Source organism: Schistocerca gregaria, chromosome 4, assembly GCF_023897955.1.
Source record: "Schistocerca gregaria isolate iqSchGreg1 chromosome 4, iqSchGreg1.2, whole genome shotgun sequence".
In the NCBI taxonomy this organism is placed as follows: domain Eukaryota; kingdom Metazoa; phylum Arthropoda; class Insecta; order Orthoptera; family Acrididae; genus Schistocerca; species Schistocerca gregaria.
The window spans coordinates 410,854,214-410,877,940 of record NC_064923.1 but is presented as its reverse complement, the minus strand read 5'-3'; the positions used below and the strand labels follow the sequence as shown (position 1 = coordinate 410,877,940).

Below are 23,727 nucleotides of genomic sequence, written 5' to 3'. Positions count from 1 at the left end.
GAAAAATTGATAAGAACGGGGGACATAAAAACAGTAGAAGAAGGGTCGCTCTGAGGGATGAAGTAGTGAAGGCAGCAGAGGATCAAGTAGGTAAAAAGACGAGGGCTAGTAGAAATCCTTGGGTAACAGAAGAGATATTGAATTTAATTGATGAAAGGAGAAAATAAAAAATTCAGAAAATGAAGCAGACAAAAAGGAATACAAACGTCTGAAAAATGAGATCGACAGGAAGTGCAAAATGGCTAAGCAGGGATGGCTAGAGGACAAATGTAAGGATGTAGAGGCTTATCTCACTAGGGGTAGATACAGCCTACAGGAAAATCAAAGAGACATTTGGAGAAAAGAGAACCACCTGTATGAATATCAAGAGCTCAGATGGCAACCCAGTTCTAACCAAAGAAGGGAAAGCAGAAAGGTGGAAGGAGTATATAGAGGGTCTATACAAGGGCGATGTACTTGAGGACAATATTATGGAAATGGAAGAGGATGTAGATGAAGATGAAATGGGAGATAAGATACTGTGTCAAGAGTTTGACAGAGAACTGAGTCGAAACAAGGCCCCGGGAGTAGACAACATTCCATTAGAACTATCGGCGGCCTTGGGAGAGCCAGCCCTGAAAAAACTCTACCATCTGGTGAGCGAGATGTATGAGACAGGCGAAATACCCTCAGACTTCAAGAAGAATATAATAATTCCAATCCCAAAGAAAGCAGGTGTTGACAGATGTGAAAATTATCGAACTATCAGTTTAATAAGTCACAGCTGCAAAATACTAACCCGAATTCTTTACAGACGAATGGAAAGACTGGTAGAAGCCGATCTCGGGGAAGATCAGTTTGGATTCCGTAGAAATGTTCGAACACGTGAGACAATACTGACCTTACGACTTATCTTAGAAGAAAGATTAAGGAAAGGCAAACCTACGTTTCTAACATTTGTAGACTTAGAGAAAGTTTTTGACAGTGTTGACTGGAATACTCTCTTTCAAATTCTGAAGGTGGTAGGGGTAAATACAGGGAGCGAAAGCCTATTTACAATTTGTACAGAAACCAGATGGCAGTTACAAGAGTCGAGGGACTTGAAAGGGAAGCAGTGGTTCGGAAGGAAGTGAGACAGGGTTGTAGCCTTTCCCCGATGTTATTCAATCTGTATTTTGAGCAAGCAGTAAAGGAAACAAAAGAAAAATTCGGAGTAGGTATTAAAATCCATGGAGAAGAAATAAAAACTTTGGGGTTTGCCGATGACATTGTAATTCTGTCAGAGACAGCAAAGGACTTGGAAGAGCAGTTGAACGGAACGGACAGTGTCTTGAAAGGAGGTTATAAGATGACCATCAACAAAAGCAAAACTAGGATAATGGAATGTAGTTGAATTAAGTTGGGTGATGCTGAGGCAATTAGATTGCTATGTGGGGAGCAAAATAACCTGATGATGGTCGAAAAATGTAGACTGGCAATGGCAAGGAAAGCGTTTCTGAAGAAGAGAAATTTGCTAACATCGAGTATAGATTTAAGTGTCAGGAAGTCGTTTCTGAAAGTGTTTTGTATGGAGTGTAGCCACGTATGGAAGTGAAACGTGGACGATAAATAATTAGGACAAGAAGAGAATAAAAGCTTTTGAATTTGGTGTTACAGAAGAATGCTGAAGATTAGATGGGTAAATCACATTACTAATGAGGAGGTACTGAATAGGATTGGGGAGAAGTTTGTGGCACAACTTGACTAGAAGAAGGGATTGGTTGGTAGGACATGTTCTGAGGCATCAAGGGATTACCAATTTAGTTTTGGATGGCAGTGTGGAGGGTAAAAATCGTAGAGGGAGACCAAAAGATGAATACACTAAGCAGATTCAGAAGGCTGTAGGTTGCAGTAGTTACTGGGAGGTGAAGAAGCTTGCACAGGATAGAGTAGCATGGAGAGCTGCATCAAACCAGTCTCAGGACTGAAGACCACAACAACAACAGCAACAACAACAACAGCAACAACAACAACATGAAATATTCTATGCTTGGAGATGGTGTAGTACGCCAGGTAACTCTGGAATACCTTATATACAGGGTGTTGGGAAATTCCCGTTTAAAACTTCTGCGACTTGTAGATGGGAGAGAGCACATAATATTTCGATTAGCATTCCATGTCCATAAACGTACCCTGACCGTTCCACGACTGTTTCAGTTCAGATGTTTAACTCATCCACTTCTGCTTGAGGAACTGAATTAGACGTGACGCAATACAATCATTTGACAACGATTCAAAAGGAAACATAACGAAAAAAATATTTATTACTTAAGCGCATTTGTTTTTATTAACACTTAAACATTACGTGTGTACATTATTCCACAACAAAAAAGATAACAGCTTACTGTGCGTACAGAGCAGCACTGATAGATTACAAAAAACGGATGGATATGGCGATTACCAGCGTTGTTACAGTCATTGTACCTACGAAGCATGTTTTGGTACGAGGGTTGGAACTTTAACAGTGGCAACTATTTATTTACAGCCCGTAGAAAATAGATACGTGTTTCAGAGTTTTACTGACCTTCGAAGTAGTCACCAGCATTTTGTATAACCCGTTGCCAGCGATGTGGAAGTCGTAGGGTACAGTGCAAGCTGTTACTGATTTGTTTGACTGATGGGGCTGCTAAGTGCTATACCATCTACTACACTCCCCTTAATTAAGTCCTATTGAGTCCAACTCGATTTCTAAACTGAAGGAAACACTTCACGGTATTCGATTCAGAACTGCTACAAATTAGTCAGGCAATAGACCGCACCGCTCGAACTGTCAACACAACTGGTACTGCTAAGAGTATACTACGACTTCCACATCGCTGGCAACGGGTTATACACAATGCTAGTGACTACTTTGAAGGCCAGTAAAACTTTGAAACACGTATCTATTTTGTACGAGCTGCAAATAAATAGTTGCCACTATAAAACTTCCAACCCTCGTACATACTCTCAATCCCACCTGATGTCTCTTCAGTTTCTAGTACAGCCGCCAGAACTCTTGCCAATAGATCTTCCTCTGCATATACAGGAGTGTCGTAAATTAAACTCGGCATATGACCCCAGAAGTAGTAGTCCATAAGAGTTGAATCCGACGATCGCAGCGGTCATTCAGTTGGACCACCTCGGCCTATCCATCTTCCACCATATCGTCTGTTGAGATGTTTCTGAACCACACGTGAGAAGTGAGGTGGTGCACCATCATGCTAAATCACATTTCCTGACAGGCATACAGTGGCACAGCTTCCAAGAGCGGGTACAACACTTCTTGTAGGAAGTAAAGTACGCAGGACCAGTTAGCTTTAGTGGAAGGAGGTATGATCCAGTCACGTGGCCACCCGGAATACCTGCCTACACGTTAATACCAAACCGGTGCAGAAATCCCTGAGCATGCATGGCACGAGGCTTTTTGTACACCTAGACGTGGCTGTTTCGCGAATTCGGAACACGGTCCCTAGTGAAACTACATTCATGTGTGAACAGAACTCGACGTTGGAAACAGATTCGTGTCGATGCAACGGTGGAAAATAGGCTGGACCCAGAGATTGTACTCTTTGTAAGTGATACGGATGGAATTGTTGCTCCCGCTAACCGTTGATACAGGCGACTAACAGGTGTTGCACGCGAAATTGTTAGACGACTCGTTGACGGGTTCTTTTAAACGCGATGCAGTACATCTTCTTCAAATTCGGGTGTGCGGCGTTGCCATGGAGCACCACAGTCCTGTCTCCTCACGGTGCAGGTACCTGTTTTTCGGAGTCGCTGTGTAACTTGGGCAAAAAGGTATGTGGTATAGCATGGTAAGTTGCGCTAAACGTTCGTGATACAGGCGACTAGCAGCTCTTCCGCTGCCTCGAGCCTCGCTTTTCACAAGCAGCATGTCTGTGTATTCCGAAAACGTGTACCGAACCATGTTTAGTGTATCTTGAGCCGCACAGGCATTCAGTATGTCTAGCTGCAAGGCGGACATTAAGTGACATCAGGTGACCTTCTGGCGTAGCAGACCTCATCCTGCCTGCCCTCTTGCATACTAGAACAAGCAACTGTGGGGCTTTTCTCTTTCCCCCAGCAGATGTGGACACGCTACACTTTTGAACTAAAACCATCGTAGCACCGGAACGGTACGTTTCCGGACATAGGTACCTATTCAGAATATAATGTACAGGTACTGACTGCACTACAAGTCCTTGAAGTATGCAATGGGAATTTCCGAACATCCTGTATACATTGTACGATCACGAGTATCTGGGCACCAACTGGTGGACATTAATACAGGGTGTGGCCACAATTCACCTTAATGACAGCTTGAGCTCCTCTGGGGACTCTTACAATGAGGTGTCTGAATGTCTAAATGGTTCAAATGCATCTGAGCACTATGGGACTTAACATGTGTGTCATCAGTCCCCTAGAACTTAGAACTACTTAAACCTAACTAACCCTTGGACATCACACACATCCATGCCCGAGGCAGGATTCGAACCTTCCTTTTGACCGTAGCAGTAGCGCGGTTACGGACGGAAGCGCATAGAACCGCTCGGCCACCGCGGCCGGCCTCTGAATGTCTGCCGAGGAGTGGCAGCCCACTCTTCGCCAGGAGCCGGAGCCAGAGAAGGCTTGGCTCTGGAGCAGAGTCGACGCTCTGACTCATCGCAAAGGTGTTTCATTGTGTTCAGATTGGGTTCTTGGCAGGCCGGTCCATTTCAGGAATGTTACTGCCCATAAACCATTGCCTTCCACATACTGCTTTAAGAAGGATGCATTGTCATGCTGACATAAACAGTCATCGTCTCCGAACTGTTCCTCTATTGTACGCAGCATACAATGCAGTAAAATACGAGTATCTTCATATCCTTCCGCACTTAGCGTTTTCTTAAGCGTAATAAGAGGACCAGACTCTACCCACGAAAAGCACCCCCATACTGTAGCACCACCCCCTCTTCACTGTTGATCCACCGTCCAGCGGTGTTGCTCTTTCGTCGCTTAGTATTCATTGCTTATGAAGAGCTGCTCAACCAATACACCCATTCTTTTTCTCTCTCTACGCACAGTCATTGTGTTAGATGGATTGCTGGTAGCACTTGGGAACTCACGGGTGGCTTCTTCCGCTGATTTCATGCTCTTTTCAACCACCCTCCGCAGTCGTAGACGGTCCCCGTCCGTCAGTAAATGAGGTTTCCCTGGTCTTGGTGTAGCTGTGGTTGTTTCTTTGAGTTTCCATCACAATCACACCCAGTGCTCAGGTGGCATCCAGTCACCAGCCTATGGTCGCAGTCATTGAGCTCTCCGATCCATTCTGGTGTTACTGCTTCCCTATTGATAACACAATAACCACCCTCCCCCTCCCCCTGGTGTCTTTTTATACAGGTTGGTCGACTCTCGTGGTCAATTCCACATTACGTATGTGTGTGTCAGTATAAAGTACTTCTGATCATATAGTGTATGCGCGGAAGCAGAGAAATACAAAAGGAATTTGTAATTTTACTTGCAGAGTGTCTGAGACAGGCGATAGTCTCTCAAAATGATAAGAACGCTTTAGTTGCTCTGCTTCAACAGAAATTAGAGGGACGAGACGAGAAAGAGAAACTATGGACTTAACGGCCTCCGCGTCTTTAATGCAAAAGATATCACTTGAAATTACCATGGGTGCAGATTTGTAGTTTAGAACAGAATGCACCGCTGCCAAAATTCGCTACATATTTAGGATACTTTTCATAGTAAATCTTAAAATCGCAAGGTAGAAACAGAAGCGTGATAGAGAGAACTTCGAGGGCGATTTCTAATGTAGATTATGCTTGTGTTGCCGAATAGATAAGTGGGTGTCGCACTACAAATCTAAGGTTCTGGAGTCCTCTGTCGGTCCAAGCGCTTCTTTTGTGATGTCACCGCCAGACACCGCACTTAGTAGGTGATAGCCTTTAAATCGGCCGCGGTCCGTTAGTATACGTCGGACCCCTTTGTCGCCACTATCAGTGATTGCAGACCGAGCGCCACTACACGGCAGGTCTAGAGAGAATCCCTAGCACTCGGCCCAGTTGTACAGCCGACTTTGCTAGCGGTGGTTCACTGACTACATACGCTCTCATTTGCAGAGACGACAGTTTGGCATAGCCTTCAGCTACGTCATTTGCTACGACCTAGCAACGCGCCATATTCAGTTCCTATAAGTAATAACTTCAAGAGTGTATTCTGAACAGACAATATTGTGAATCATGTACCGTCAAGAGCGACGTTCATCCTTAATGGATTAAAGTTAAGTATCAAACTAATTATGTCCGCTTCCCTCCTCAGGCCAGCCTACGTAAGCTAAAACGTGTGCATTTCGGCCTCCTATAGTAACACGGTGTTGGCTCTTCTGCCAGCACAACATCTTTCATCTCTGGCAAGAATTTTAATTATATGAATGCAGGGTGTCTGTTCTTTCAGACATGTCCGAAAGAAAAGACACCACGTATTCATATAACTTGTTCGCGTCGATGGACAACGAATCCTCCTTCTCCACCTTCACTTCAGATGCACAATTTCGTTAGACCTCCTGCGGAAATCTCAAACTAGCAAGCACGGATGACATGGACAGGGACCGCGAATAGGTGGCAGAGTAGGTCGGCTGAGATGCATGCCGAGAAAATCTGGGCAATTGCGATAAACAATGTGTCCGGGTGGCGCAGAGGTTAACGCAGCTGCCTAGAAAGCAGGAGATCCCGGGTTCGAATCCTGGTCCGGCACACATTCTTACTCATCGCCGCTGATTCCACATAAGGCCCCGATGCAGCTGATACCAAAACTTCCTTCGCTTTCCTTTCCTTTCCTTTCTACTCCCCTCCACCCTCAGTTTCCATGTATAGTTTCAACAATGTAGAAAATGCCTGGGTCCATCATGGTTAGAACAAAGGCATTTCTTCTTCTACATCTACATCCATACTCTGCAAGCCACCTGACGGTGTGTGGCGGAGGGTACCCTGAGTACCTCTACCGGTTCTCCCTTCTATTCCAGTCTCGTATTGTACGTGGAAAGGAGGATTGTCGGTATGCTTCTGTGTGGGCTCTAATCTCTCTGATTTTATCCTCATGGTCTCTTCGCGAGATATACGTAGGAGGGAGCAATATACTGCTTGACACTTCGGTGAAGGTATGTTCTCGAAACTTTAACAAAAGCCCGTACCGAGCTACTGAGCGTCTCACCTACAGAGTCTTCCACTGGATTTTATCCATCATCTCCGTAACGCTTTCGCGATTACTAAATGATCCTGTAACGAAGCGCGCTGCTCTCCGTTGGATCTCCTCTATCTCTTCTATCAACCCTATCTGGTGCGGATCCCACACTGCTGAGCAGTATTCAAGCAGTGGGCGAACAAGCGTACTGTAACCTACTTCCTTTGTTGTCGGGTTGCATTTCCTTAGGATTCTTCCAATGAATCTCAATCTAGCATCTGCTTTACCGACGATCAACTTTATATGATCATTCCATTTTAAATCACTCCTAATGCGTACTCCCAAATAATTTATGGAATTAACTGCTTCCAGTTGCTGACCTGCTATTTTGTAGCTAAATGATAAGGGACCTATCTTTCTATGTATTCGCATCACATTACACTTGTCTACATTGAGATTCAATTGCCATTCCGTGCACCATGCGTCAATTCGCTGCAGATCCTTCTGCATTTCAGTACAATTTTCCATTGTTGCAACCTCTCGATACACCACAGCATCATCTGCAAAAAGCCTCAGTGAAGTTCCGATGTCATCCACCAGGTCATTTATGTATATTGTGAATAGCAACGGTCCTATGACACTCCCCTGCGGCACACCTGAAATCACTCTTACTTCGGAAGACTTCTCTCCATTGAGAATGACATGCTGCGTTCTGTTATCTAGGAACTCCTCAATCCAATCACACAATTGATCTGATAGTCCGTATGCTCTTACTTCATGGGGAAATGGTGCGTACTGAAGTGTCTGTAAACTAGTAAAATAATTAGCCGTAATAGTAGTGAATGACAACGCGTAGGTAGAATAGAACTTCCTGTGTCTTTAGGCGGCAACGTTTACGTGATCAGGATTTATATGTTCCTGCTGTGTGTGAAAAGAGCAAACTAATTTACGAACCTGTCACACGAAGAGTAGAAACTGTCCGCATAAAGCTGTCATCGTAGCGGACATCCGTAACAGTTATGAAAGCAGTCACGCAGCAAACATTCCTTATGTAAGCAACTCGGGTACCCGGAAACGGCTTAGAGAGATATATTGATGAAGAGTCGCGCCTTTTTATACAACGAAGTGCGGAACTCTCGTCTTATTGGAAATGTTGAAACTGGCCTGGCGCTTAGATTAGCGCAACGTCGACTTAAGTGTGGCAGTTTTTCTACGTTATAAAAAATACCAAATTAACCACCGATACACCCGCAGATTTTCAGTTTAGACAAAGATGCAAAACACTGCGCACACTTACCCAGTTTAAATGAGGACTGTGTTGTGACCAAGGTCCTCTAAATCAGCGCGACAACGAAGAATTTTTAAAAACTATGAAGGGTGAAGAGAACAGCGGTTCGTAGACCTACTCCCAAAAGAGCAAAAGTTGCTGAAATTTCGCACAGTTACGAATATACACTCAGAAAACAATGTTCATTATGGCATGCTCCCATTACCGGTGAAAACTTAAATGGACAAACTGGAACAACAGTCTATTGCAGAAATCTATGGTAGTCTGTGGATAATACTAGGACGTCATAGTGGCACTAAAATAGACTTCCGTCGCTGCGAAAACACTAAATTGCGCCACAGCTTCGATCCATTGTTAAACCCTGCAGTGCACCAGATTTAAGTGGATGCGCTGTGTCAGCTCAGAGGAAGGTAGGGCTCTACCTCTTTCTTGAATAGTACCTCTTTCTTGAATAGTAAATCCTGGCGGAATTGAAACCAATCTTACTGATAATCGCTTTGCGTGCGACCACTGAAAACTAAAAATCTTACTTAGAAGTCCTGTCACAAGCACACAGCTATTGCTAGTTTGTTTCAGCATCTTCGATTATGTTACTAATAGGACATAGAAACACCTAAGAGCCTCCGAAAGTGTCCGTAATAGCCAACAGATTCAGTGTTTCATCTATTTATTTCGATGTCAACTTCATAGATCACGAACATGGTGGTGCCGAAGATGCTACAGTAGTCTGCTTCTACATTGATAGGATTGCGCCTGTGTAACACCCTCAGTACGAACTGATCAAACAAATGTAGACGCTATTTAAATTCAGATGAGCGTCACATAAATTAAAACTTAGTTTATACAAAGTACTAGTTCTGTTTGTAATACTTTAAAAGTGCCGCACTTGGAGAATTCGGAAATAAAGTTTCCATCATTTTACATTCGAAGAAAAAGGAAAACGTATTGAAGGAAATATATGGATCAATTAAGGATCCAGCTACTGCGCGATTAAGAGCGTTTTCTTTTTTACAACAAAGCGTACATTCCTAATATAAGTAACTATACATAGTGTCATTAGTTGTCGGACCACAAAATTAAGTCTACTTTGCGTTAAGTATTTGACAGAGGAAGCTAGCAGTAACCAAGTGATGTATCAGGAGTGTTGCTAATGATACAAAGTCTCCAGTGTTAACGATTGAGCATTCTCACTACTTTCAAATGGAAACGTGTTATTTTAATTTAAAAATTATATCCCAGACACAAGCACAAATATACAGAAAATCTTCTTTAACTGGAGCAACATTTATTCTACAAGACAGTCACGTTGGCTTAAGAGTCACATGTACACATTGGTTGTTTTAAGAACGGGAAACATAATAAGCGCCTGTGTAGTGACAGGCTTCAGTCACACAGCTGTCGACAAATCAAGTTTTACCCTACCCCCAGTACATCATTGGATTACATGTTAAAAACCAGTTACTGCGTTACCTGCCTATCACGCAGACTTGTAAGACACGAGAAACAAGATTCCGCATCAATACATTCTCTCTTCGGTGACCAAAGAGCTGCCTCCTCCATTTCGCTCCACCCCACCTCTCCCTTGATGTTTTCCGAACAAAAACTCTAAACTAAGTCGTCTTATAACTTGTTACACACGAGTTGGTTCATTTCATATTAAGTAGAGCACTTTACGTCCTTCAGACCGAACACATCTCTGAAACAGAGATTTGAAGTCTTGTAAGTTCCTGTGTATGGTAGAAGGCCCAAGACACCATTCAACTCAACACGGACATTATCTTAAACATTTGGAAAATCACGCAGGATCGATGTTGTTGTTATATTAATCACCAATGGACGTGAAACACTCTGTAGTCTACATACAGTGAGGCGAATAGCACGGTTACGGGGTTGGGCCTCAGACCACAGTTCTTTTCCGCAATATCTCATTAACGAATGAAGTTAGGTATAAAAGGTTTTCCCCATCTTCACCAGCTCAAGAATCGGCGGCCGGCGACAATAATCAACAAGTCTTATTAAATGAAACTGAGAACAGGAGATACCGGCTTCCCGTGAAATGGAAGTCGCATCGAACAGCCAGTATCCCACTAACAATCCCTTTAAAAGTCTTGGCGGTGTTGCCTACTGAACATGTGTCTGACCGGGTGTCAATGGCAATTTGAAGCAGGAGTGCGCGGTGATTGAGAGGTGAATGCTTACTTAATTTATACCAGTTGTCCACTGAAAAATTTTGCCCAGAAAGGCCGTACAAAACAATTACATCTACATTTTTTTACTGTTATAAGAAGGTCCTACACGACTGTACAAAAGCAAAAACGTCTGTTAAGAGGGACGTTCAATAAAGCCTGGCACTAATGCTCATACAACAGTGTATTGTAAAAATGACTGATAAGCAATTTTATCCCGCTCAGTGCAATGTACCTGTCCTAGCTGCTTTGCATTCCTGGAAGACGTGTAGGAAGCCATTCCTTGACATCCTCTTCAGGGTCACTACTAATGCTTCCACTGCCTTGTTCTCGCTGTCGACCCAACGCCCCTTAAATTAGTTTTTGCCGTCGTCGGCTTAAGAAAAAAGTCATACGAAGCCTGGACGGGACTATAAGGTGTGTGGGGTATAGCAAAAACTCGACAACAGCATTAGCAATATGTGGCCTGGCATTATCGTCCAATGAGGTTCCTTCGTTTTTTGGGAGTGTGATACTTTACAAATTGCTCTAGGACGTTCTTACAGTAACCTTCTGCGACGTTAGTGTGTATTGGAATTCTGTGTGTGTGTACATTAGATCCTGTCAATAAAAAGAAAAGAAAAGAAAAAGAAAAATGCTGACTATGGCCTTACCGGCTGGCATCTGCGATTGAGCCTTTGTGGTCGTGATTGGCCATTTTTCACACATCCTGTACTGCTCTGCTACATCACTGGGTCATAGTAGTACACTCATGTTTCATCAGCACTGATGACATTTTGCCACCAAGAATTGTCTCGTCCCCAAAACATCATTTCCAGTAGCAGCACACATTGGCACGAGCCTGGATTTGCTGTGGAGTATCCACACAATGGAGGCAATTAGCTCTGATTTGTGTGCTCTACAGAAGCTGTTCCACAGCATGGTGAATCTGCATACTTGCTTCGGTATGCACGGTCCACAAGCCCTGATACGTGCTGAATAATTTCTGCTCTGCCAGAACTCATGTAGCCTCAAACACAAAACTCTTCATTAAATGGCCGAAAAGAGTTAACCTTGTTGATCGCAGAGTTGGACCACCTTGATCTGTCCACCTTTCACTGTATCTAGGTTGAAATGTTCTTGCACACCATTTGCAAAAGGCGCGTGCGCACCACCATGTCAGAACCACATTTGTTGACAGAGTGACACTGCGTGCCTGACTTGCGTCTTCCAATAACTTCGCCAATATCTCTTGCTGTCTTCTCAGTTTGTGTGAGTACTGTTAAGTGGGAGATCTGAAAGTGATATGATCTTCAAACTTTCAAGATTTTAAACATGGCTGCAACAGCAACTGTTGAAATTCTTCACGATCCTGCAACTGTTTTTGGCTGTCATCCTTTATCGTGAAGAATCTTCAAATTTATTTTACACACAAATTGTTTGTTTATTGACATGGTTTCCTTATCAAAATATTATCCTCTACAATTTCAAGAAGCCTTAAATAGTGATGGTGAAACATCCTCTACATATGATAACATGTTCCAAATCTTTTCCAGATTGTGTAACTGAGATGTGACATGGTCAACAGCCCAGTATTCACTCAGTCAGATGTGGGAAACCACCTAAAAACTATGTCCATACTGGCAGGCACCCAGCCCTCATCATTAGTTTGCTGGGTGAATTCAACCTGTGGCCTCCTCGAGTCTAGGAAGTAGCAGTCAAATGTGTGTGGTTATCTGGACATGTTATTTAATGTTTTAATATATTCTTCTTTTGCTTGTCCCTTCGTCCAGCATTTTCGATGGGTCGGCATGGCTATAGTCGGATTATGCATGGTTAATTTAAGTGGTGGCCAGGTGCCCTTCCTGTTGCCACCCTGTTGGATGAGATGATGACAATGGAGACAACACAGCACCCAGTCCCTGAGTGGAGAAAATCTCCGACTCAGCCGGGAATCGAACCTGGACCCCATTGCATGGCATTCCATCATGCTGACCACTCAGCTATCGAGGCACACTTGTAATGTTTTAATATAACAAGAATAATTTGTTTACATCAACGGACAGAACATCACTTTAACCTAACTTCTAATAAATTGGGAATCGGAGAAATACATTTGAAAGCATATGTCTGAAAGATTGTGCTGTGCAGTTAAGAATTATATTAGCACAGAAAAAAGCTGTCACAGCTTTGACAATGCCATAATTTACACAATGTAAAAACCAAGTGTGCAGTCATCATTAAAACAACACAGGGAAAGTGGACACATGTCTGCAAATTATGGCTGTGCGAGATTGTAAACGAGGGGACTATTGTTTTTTGTTTTCAGGAAAGTAGCTCTTTTATTAAAAAATGAAGGGTCTTTCCCTTCCTGACTTCAGCACCATCGCCCTCTCTTGGATCCATGCAATCTTACAAGGCCTTGCACGTCATTTACATGTAGGGGAGATAGCACATTGGGCCACAGCAGGAGCTATGCAGGGCATCATGGCTGTCACACTTCAGTTTGCCTGTATTGCTACATGATTTCCTTCCACCTTTCAAGCAGGTAGATACCCTCTTCTCCAATGTGTAACATGTTATATTTGAGCCAGATCTTGTTGGTGGAGGGGGCACTAGGCAGTTTGATCACAATGCCCAATATAAGAAAACAGAGACTGAGTTTGTGGAGAGCAGTTAGCAGCGAGAGAAATGGCTGCCAAAATTGAGTAAGCAATGCTCTTCTGTTCGCAGGCACCGGTAAGATGAATGGAGCAGCCGTGCCAGTGACACTGAAGAACCGGCCACGCATTCCGACGCCAGATGTGACAAAGGAGGTGGTGGATCGCGAGCACCGGCTGGCCAGCCTCGGAGGCGGTGGGGCTGGAGGCAGCGGGGGTGGCGGGGGCCCGGGTCAGGCACTGCAGTCTGCCTACCAGTCAGAGCTGCCCGTGCTCCAGGTACACATTGGCGTTCTTGTGCCCTAAAAGGTTGCTTCTCTTTGTTGCTGGGGCGGTAGCCCTGCACGATGTTTTTCCTTTTCCTTTTTCCTTTTCCTTTTTCTTTTTCGTCTGCTCCTTTCTTGAACCTCTCTGCTTATGCAGGTAACACAAAGCCTCTTCCAATCTTCTCTTTTCTACCACAGATAACCGTTCATCATTTCTTTTTGTTGTAGTCCTCTTCAATGCACATCACCCTTAGTCTGGTCTTTCCATTTTGTTCATGGTCTTTCAGTTAGTTTTCTTCCAGATTCTGTCCATTCTAGACATCTTCCTGGTAGTGTATCTTTCCCAATTTCAACCTGTTTTTCTCCTTACGTTCTTTTAGGGAACTAACTTGAAGTGTGTTTCGTATTGTTTCATTTCTTATCCAGTCCATTCTTGTCCTTAGTAGAAAGCACATCTCTCTCGCTTACATTCTACTTCGGTCTTTCTTTATCCAGATTGAATGTTATGATCCTTAAGTTAAAACTGGTAAATAATGTGATTAATGAGTCATGATCTTTGCTTTGGCAGGTATGTTCCAACTCATGATTAGGATGTCTGATACACAATAATAATATTCTGATCAATTTTCTGTCCTCTGAAATTTCTTCCTCAGTGTATCTTTTTGTGGTTAACATACTTCCAAGATGATTGAAAGCATCTCCTTCTTTAATATTTTTTTCCATTACAACTTACTTCCTTCATTTTTTCCGTTTTCCTTCCTGATTTTTACTATCTCACTTTTTGCGATGCTTATTTCAGTGCCTGATTCATAAATTACTTTCTGTCAGCTAATTAGCAATTCTTCCAATTTCTGAGCGTTGTCTTCTCATATTGTCATTACATTATCTGCATAAGCTATGATTTTCAACCCCTTGGTGGACTTTCCTTGTCGTGTTATCCTTGATTATACTGAAGAGTGCTGGTGGCACCACACTTCACTGTCAAACCCTTCTATTTGTTGTAAAACATTTTGTGTTTTTGCCATCTATGAAAAATGCATGTGAGGCAGTGACCTTCTAGTGCACAACTAAACGTATATGCAAAGATCTACGAAAGGCCCGCCGGCCGCTGTGGTAGAGCGGTTCTAGGCGCTTCAGTCCGGAACCGCGCTGCTGCTATGGTCACAGGTTCGAATCCTGCCTCGGGCATGAATGTGTGTAATGCCCTTAGGTTAGTAAGGTTTAAGTAGTTCTAAGCCTAGGGGACTGATGACGTTAGATGTTAAGTCCCATAGTGCCCAGAGCCATTTGAATTTGAAGTATTAATTGCCTTCCTTCGTACGTTGATGCGTGTTTGATTTTGTACCACTTCTTAGAATTATGAAAGACTCAGTAAGTCAGTGGCAGCATCACCATTGCTTTGAACGAAGAAAAGAGACCTAAACGTGCTTATTTCTGGGCCTGATATACAGTTGTCATAGATACCAATGAAATATTGTTTTGTTAAATTGCTAGCTGTTATTCAAAAACCTAAGTCATTGCTCAGATTGATATACATGATAGTTTTGTCTGTGTAGCATGTATTTCATTCAGATGGATAAAGTGGAATATTTTATGATCATATAATTATTTCCCCAGACAGTTAACTTCTGACAGAAATGGACACACAAAATTCATGTAGATTTAAGAATTGGTTCCTTTGTCTTGAGAAAGGTACATAGGTGCAACTGGATTCAAACATGATGTACTTTTCTTAAGGATGTTCCACATTCCTAAACTGACATTTCAGATGAAAGATTAAGAAATTGCACAATTTAGTATTGCTTAATCAACCACTGAATGTGTGTGAAATAGTTGATACTGTGTGCTTATAGGAAAAAAGAGTGGTTCATTGTGCATGAAGAATTAACAACCAGAAAGCTTGGTGAAAGGCGAGTGGTGAATTTTTAGAATGTTCTACAAAGACAAATGCTAAAACATATTTCCTTCCAATGTCAGAGCCACATTAAAAGGAAGCAAACTCATTTCATGTGCTCATGTGTTATTAGGCATGAGGTGTGGGAGCACCACTTCATGACAGAAATAAAACAGCCATCCAAGCAGTGGGCAGATAACGGCTGTCCTGCACAAAAGAAAGCCGAAATCGATTTCTTGTATGAGTGTCTTCTGGATACAGGAGATATTATTCTTATTAGTTGCTTTGCAAAGGATAGAACTTCTAACTGATGTGAAATGAAATGTGCAAATCTACTGGTCTAAGTGGATGAAAATAAAGGAACCATATATACAATACCTGGATTGGGAAGGGGAAAAAAAAAAAAAAGACAAAGTCGAAACAGAGACACTAAGAGTGCAGATCACTGAAATATCCTCTATACATCAGATTTTTCACCTTCTGACTTGCATCCATTCCCACATGCTATAAAATTATGGAATACTGCATCACAGTCAGACAGTACAGTGTTTACTGCAAAATCAGCAACAGGACTGGATCACATGTGAAGTAATGGAGAAATGTGCTCTTGACAAATGAAACCCTCTTCAGCTTCCTGAATGACCTATGGAACACGTAATTACCTAAGTAGCTATTTTTGCTTTGTTTTGTGACCTTTCAGGTTGTGCAACAGATCACCTGGAATAGAACCTGGACCAAAGGTGTCAGGTTCTTTTTCCTAGAAGGTGGGGATTTGTCCAATAGCTGATCTTCATGGAAGAGTATGGAGATGACCAGGTGTGCAATTACAGGCATCTGTCAGGAAGATGTGTCAGTCAAGTTTCAGGTTGATATTATGTAGACACATCACACATCTCTCATGGCTATCGAGGTTAATTTCAAGGCTGTGCAGTATCAGTCCACAATCCTCTTAACTTATTGTCTGATCATACTTCAGCATTTCAACAATAGGTTCATTTTTTGAGATAATGCAAGAACATACTGTGCCCACATCTAGAACACCATCCTCCAAGAGGCAAGACTACCTGCAGTACCTGCTGCCATGAATTCAGCTGAATGTGCTTGGAAGCAGTTGAAAGTTGTAGTGCATCATTGTGTGAATCTGAATCCTTCTTGCACAATATATGAACTCGGGAGAACTGCAACTGAAGAGTGGGGCAACCACCTTTTGCTCAAGAACAATGCAAGTGTTTTGCAACACACAGGGTCAAACCACATGGTACTGGATGTTGCCCAGGAGCAGAGTTTCACTTCAAAGATGTGAACTTTCAAACATACTGCCTTTATTTTTGAACTTTCAAACATACTGCCTTTATTTTTGGCATTGTTTTTCATTTCACAACTAGCTGTACCAGGCTAGGCTTTGCCGTGGCCCAGTCTGCTTAAATGGAAAAGGAAGAAAATAGAAAGCACACATTTCTAATGTGTATGGCAATTGGATACACATCCTAATTTCCTTCTCTCTGTCCATCTTCCATCTCCCTTTCTTTGCCCCCTTTCCTTGTCCCCCCCCCCCCCCCCTCTCTCTCTCTCTCTCTCTCTCTCTCTCTCTCTCTCTCTCTCTCTCTCTCTCTCTCTCTCTCATAAATACTTCCCTGTTTTCTAAAAATGTTTCACTATGTGTCTGAAGGTTTATTACATTTAACATCTAAAAATCTGAAATAAATCAGAAAGGATAATTTTGAGATTTAAGAGAACTTTTGGAGATTTGAGACTTTTAAGAAACGAACATCTATGTTTGTACTTTCTTGTGTACAGAAAATGTAGATTTTCTTAATTGCAATACTCTGATAGTTTTTTACCAATTGCTTTTAAATCCCTCCTCCTCTTGAACAAGCGTATGCATTTTGCAGATATGTATGCAATGCAAAACAGTTTTGAGCAGTTCATGCATGCACAGCCTGTAAAGTGACTCATTTTACAGCATTTTTCTATAAACTTTCCAGCTCTAGCATTCTTTTCTAGCTTCTGCTTAAGTTTCGGACATAGTTGTGGAAGTGCTATTGTTAATGTTAGCTATGGCTCTTTTGTAGGTGGTACTGTCACCTATCAAGGAGCTGGGTGGAGAGGGTGGGGTGGTGGGCACACCTAGCTCAGTGCCACCATCCGCACTGCCCTCATCTGTAACAGCGAGCGGAGCTGGGGGTTCATCTACATCCACAGCAGCGCTGGCGCAGGCTGTGCTCTCCCCTGCACTCACATCGGCTGGACTCAGCCCTGTGCCAGTCCCGGTATCTGTACCAGTTGCTGCTGCTGCGGCTGCTGCTGTCAACGGGCGCAAGGTCAGTTTGGCTTTTATGTTAGTTCATTGTCTTTGATATTCCAGTGTCACTTGTGCAGAATGAGTGTCATTAGATGAGAAGCCGCCTCATGGTATGAACCAGTAGTGGCACAACATTCATACTAAAATTATATAAAAGAAGGGATTTGATTAAGGAAATTTGCCCTTGTTCCTTGTGATATAGTTTTGAAGACTGTGTCCTGCCAGTAGACACAGAAACTGGTTTCCTTCATTTGAAGACAAAGACTAAAGCAGTAATGCTGCAAGAAAAATTTCAGAATTTCTCAGCTAAAGCCGTATTTGAGCTCTGTTGTAAGTGGCCTACATCTGCCTCCACCTACGTCTGCCCCCATGGCTTAATGACATCTGCGACATGTACATAGTCTTTGCTCAAAATATCTCTGGAGATAAACTAAAAGGTGTTCTAGCTGCAATACTCTTGTTCACAGAGGTAGTGGTTTGTTGTTTGACTGCATATAACCTTCTTCAGTGAATGTTGTCAGTTTAGACTACTGTTACAGAACAATATGTTTAGACACTACGATGGTGAACAATATCTCCTGCAGTGCCTGATCCAGTACTACGTCAGATGATCACCTGTCTGGGTACTCAAAGGTGCCACGGGGTGCTGTAAAAAGTTGCTATGACCCTTTATTCTACGTCTTAATCTATACTCTGAAAGCCACATTACAGTGTGTGGCTATAGATTCTTCTGGTATCACTATAATTTCTCCCTCCACTACTCCATTCATGTATGGTACATAGAAAAAATGACTGTCTAGAAACTTCTAATTTTCTTGTCATAACAATTTTGCAGTACTTCGTGTTTGTATGCAGTGTGTTGCCTCCTTAAATATTGTTTTCTCTCCATCACTACCAGTTGTGTGTTAGCAAAATTATAATCATTTCTGATTTCCATCTAGCTGTTGTAATTTTCATAACAATAGGTTACATAGAATTGCCTGTCTTGTTAAAAAAAAAAAAAAAAAAAAAAAAAAAAAAAAAAAAAAAATCTTTACATGTGTCCTCAGCACTACATCCTCCAGTGTAGATAACTGGAAAGATCTTCAAAAAATGAGAAAAGTTAGTCTGTATAATGTATTTTAATAAATAATAACTCCTTTTTTTTCATTTTAGGTGTTGACTACAATGACAATAACACCAGTGACGATGAGTGGAGCACCACCTTCACCAGCACTGGCATTACAACCCATTACACTGACGGATGTAACATCAGGGTCAGAGGATGACAGTGGGGTTGCTAGTGATCGCAGCAGGAAAACAAGTGTTGCTTCTCAATCACAGACTAAGCGTGGCGAAGTGTATGTTTAGCAGCTGATGTCGCCACCTATCCATCACTCGGCTTCCTCCACACTTGAGCAGAGGAAGACACGATTTGTGACAAAGCAGTAACACTGCTAAGTGATGCATGTGCTTCCATTCTATTTTTTCAAAGACTGAAGTTATGTGGTCACACAGGATTAATTACGTATAATATTGACAGTCAGGAGAAACCAATGAATGTGTTTGTGAGTGAGTTGTCAATTTTGTTCAGCTTCTATGAAATGGACTAAAATATATTGGGAGTAGTATCTCCTGAGGACACAATGAACATTAGTATTTTTGACACTGTGCCTTTTGTAGTTTTATGTATATTTACAGTTGTTTTATGGCAGAGATATGAATTGTACTTAGAGGTTTAGACTGGGAAAATCTGCAGGTGAACATACCATAAAGTCTAGCATTGATTACACATACTTGTTGATATCCAAAGTTAGAATAAAGCTAGTATTGTTTTTGTTTTTGGATACAAACACAATGGTACACATACATTGTGGAAGATCTGTGATAATGCAGTAACAAATAGTCTTCAGTAAGTGCCTGTAAGTGTAAAAAGAGTGTTTGTAGTAATTGTTTGAATTTGTGAAAATATTGTATATTTATCTGATTTTTTGTTTCCAGAGCAGGTACATTCAGTGTTGCCAAGTGTTAAAATAAAACTACATAATGTATAGACCTATTTATCAGCTAAATGCAGTACAATGGTTAAAAGATTGCAGACACATAGGACACAGATCTAACATCATGCAGTCATTCACAGGACTAAAGTGCTATCTGTCATGCAGCTACTGACATTTGGAACAGTATAATTCCAGCTTGTGTTACTGTAATTGGAGGTGAGACTCAAAAGAAGCTGCAACAGCACAAAATAGGACATGGCTTTGAATGGCAAGAAACGTTATGTGATGTTATGCTGGTTTCAGCTTATTGATAACCTTCTATTTCCTCACATAAGTGCAGAACAAGACTTTCCTATTCATGCCTATAAAACTACAGCCGCTAAAAATATCAGTGTGGCAACAAAACCTACTGAAGCAGCAAATGTAATGGAATTTTGTGAAGGAGTGTTAGATTATTTTGTGATGAGTATTACTGAGACGTAATGTGATAATGGTTGTCTGTGGCAAGCAATGTTCTTGTTTGATTTTGTCTATATGCACAGAAACCCAAAAAACAGTACAATACAGTAAAATTTTCATGGTGATTTTCAAATGTTTTCTAATGAAGCTATATTGTCTAGCAGAAATGGGGAAAATACTGTAATGTCTTTATGTTTTTCATATCCCTTGGGTCCAGTTCTTGCTCAAATGGAAAATGTTAATGACAAAATATGTGAGTAATTGTCTCTATTGAAAGGATGCTCTGCATGCATGACCATGCAAAGCATTTACAACAGATGCTATAACCCCATGAGGACCAGAAATAAAATTTTTATAAAATGTATTTTTCTCTAAAATATGTAATTTGAAATAAAAGTGAATTTGGGGAAGTATTTTATGTTTTCTGTAATTTTACTGATCCATTAAATGATTTGAGATATTTTCAAAGGAATATGGTGTCGTTGTATCAAACTTCCTGCACAAGTACTAGAATGAATTTAAAATATGAGGCTAGAGATATTGCCTTCAAAAGAAATCTGATTACCGTAACAATTTTCTATAAAAGTAAATGATACTCACTCTGCACTCCTTTCAGTGCATACAGTTCCACTCACACTGGCAAAGTGGATATGCCATTTATCAAAAATACTCTGTATGTTGCTGTGTTAATTATTGTTAAGTTGTGCTACTAATAATTTTTCTTTCAGCTTAACTTTACCTATCTATGTGAGGAAAATTTACTAAGAAAAGTATGAAAGTGCAAGAAGACAGAATGGCTGGTCATTATGTACCTTCTTCTGTCAATGTAGGATTGGGCCTTATGTCCTGTTCTGCCACACCATCTCTTCCATGACCTTCCTATACTCCTCCTTCCAATGAAATTGTATTCCGTTGCTTATCAAGAAATTCCCTGAGATGACTTACACTGTATGTGCTTTTCCAGTCAATGGCCATAGCCCCAGTTCTTTCCTTATTTCTTCATTTCGTATTTTGTCTTCTCATGTGCACTCTTTCACAAATCTACAAAACTTCATTTTTGGTTTTTCAAATTGTCTTATGTCTGTTGACCTTAATATCCAGCTTTCTGCCCCTAATAATACTTTGTGTAGTGTCATTACTTTAAAAACTTAATTTGGGTTTCTCTTCTTGTTTCGCCCTTTAATGTTCTTATCATGCCATATACATGTTACAGCACTAATATTCTTGTTTATGTCCTCCTCTTCTTCAGAAGTTATGTCACATTCTAGATGTTGGAAATGGGGCACCTGTTATATTATTATGTCATTAATGATTGCTTTAATGCTCACAGGGTATTTTCCTAAAAAGGCCATTGTTTTTTTGTTGTTGACATCTTCACATTATAATTTTAGGTCATATTGTTTAATTTATGTTTTACAATATCATTTACAATATTGTGGACTAAAAACTCACATTTTCATGAGATTCCGTTAAATAAATATTATTATCCCTGCTGAAGGACAGATAATGGCCGAGCAGTACTTATCATCAGGAGGTAAAATTCTGAGCACAGTCGTGGAGGAGGTTAGAATGGAAGGGAAGGTCATTTGGATTTCATGTTGAAGAGGGCCCTTCCACTGTGGCACAAGGGTGAGTGGGTCTTGGCTGACCTGACTCTTCTTTCTAACCTTCTGCAACCTAACCCTCTTTCCTCCCTAAGGAAGGTATTAAAAACTTTATAAGCTGGAAGAGTAATTTCTCCTTTTATATGTGTCTATCCACATTATTTAGAATTTTTTTTCCAGTTGGTAGTATTGGTCAGCCATTTTCTGTCCTTCAGGAAGGAGATTGATATTTATGTAACGAAATCTCATGGATGTTTAGTCCATCATATTCTGTCACAATGAGTGAGTGAATAACACATATTGTAATGCTATGATTAAACAGTCATACTTTACTTTTCACGCAAAATAAGTGTTCTTGTTTTTCTGTAGATAGCTGATACAGATAACAGGACAGCGCATTCATACAGAAGTAGAAGGAATCTGCTTAATCAACTCGTGTGATGTCTTTTAAAGAAGATCTTCTTTTCAGCTTGTATAAAATTGGCAATCTTAATTATTGTAGATCTAAAACAAAAAAGAAAATATTAGTTGTAGGGAATAATATTCAGAAAATCAGCAGTCTGTGATGCAAAGATCAAACATTTTTTTAAAGCCAATAGACACTATCCTTCACTGAGAGAATCTTCATTATGGAGAAAACCTTGTTATAGCTGACAAAAAAGAAATCTTCTTCCTCTATAGTGTTACAGCCCTTGGTGAGTCTTGGCTAATAACATTCTGTCTAATAACATAAATCGCACCTGACACCATTTTTTTCATATTCTTATCCTCTGCCATTCTCCCCATGTATCCTAGCCAACATAGCCATTGTGAGATGTAAATTTTACTGTATCTCTTCTTGTATTAATGCTTGTAGCTCAGTGATGTGTATCCTCCAGACTACTTCCTCCCTTTATTGGACCATAAATTTTACACAGTATTTTTGCTCGGAAGTTCTTAAAGCATTTTTGTCATCTTCTGCCAGTGTCCATACTTCTAACCTACATGTGACAACCAGGCAAACTAGGGAGTTGTACACTAAGAATTTCTTTCTTCTTGTAACAAGTTTATTCCCTGCTTGTATTGTTTCCCTTATAGCACTTACAATGCTGTTATAATTTGATATTAAGGTTCACGAGTAACTGAAAGAGGGCACTTCTTTAAAACATTTCCTATTTATATTTAGATCTTTAGGATTTATTCTAGCCTCAGAGTGTGACATTACCATAAATTTTGTTTTATTTTCATTTATAATGAAGTAGATTTTAATGCACCTGTTTCCATTGCCAGGTATGTTTCTTAAAGTGTGTTGATATTTCTTCATACTATTCCAGCATCATCAGCATATGCATTTATCTCCTACTTTTTATAAATATAACACTCATTTCATTGATTTTATTTGTCATATTGAGCTACACTGATAATATAGTGGATATACTATCACACTGTTTCACTCTTTTATTAAAGACAAAGCTTTCACTTGTCTTGTTGAATATCTTTGCTTTTACTCTTGTGTTTGTCATTCTCATTCTGATTAGACTTACTGGTTTAGCACATATGCCAACTTCTTTTAGTATTCTGTACAATCTGTGCTGATTTATGCTGTCAAAGACATGTTTGAAATCAATGAATAGGAAGTACAGATCAATATTATGGTCACACAACTTTTCAGTCATTTGTATGATCGCAAATTTTTGGTCATTTGTTCCTCTATGTGGCCAAAAACAACACTGATAATCTCAAAGTATGTGTTCTGTGAATTTTTGTATCCTTTCATTTAATATAATTGTGAAGATCTTATTTAGTTATGCTTCATAGTGTTATACCTCTGTAGTTTTCACATGCTGTTGTATCTCTTTCCTTGTAAATGGGGATTACGATTCCAGTTTTCCAGTTATCTAGCATGGTTTGTTTCCCATATGCCCTGTATTAGGGTGACCAGTTACTTTATTACAGCACCTCCACCACTT

At 40.9% G+C, this 23,727-nt stretch overlaps 1 protein-coding gene across 1 annotated transcript in view; it reads left to right on the top strand.

The window, feature by feature from the left end:
- Nucleotides 1–20,646, top strand: part of LOC126365942 (bestrophin-4) — a 524,562-nt gene extending 503,916 nt beyond the window's left edge. The window contains exons 10-12 of the mRNA XM_050008717.1: nt 13,348–13,553; nt 17,507–17,755; nt 18,892–20,646. Coding sequence (XP_049864674.1) covers nt 13,348–13,553; nt 17,507–17,755; nt 18,892–19,086 — 650 coding nt within the window. The 3' untranslated portion in view covers nt 19,087–20,646. The remainder of the gene's footprint in view (nt 1–13,347; nt 13,554–17,506; nt 17,756–18,891) is intronic.
- The last annotated feature ends 3,081 nt before the right edge of the window (nt 20,647–23,727 follow it).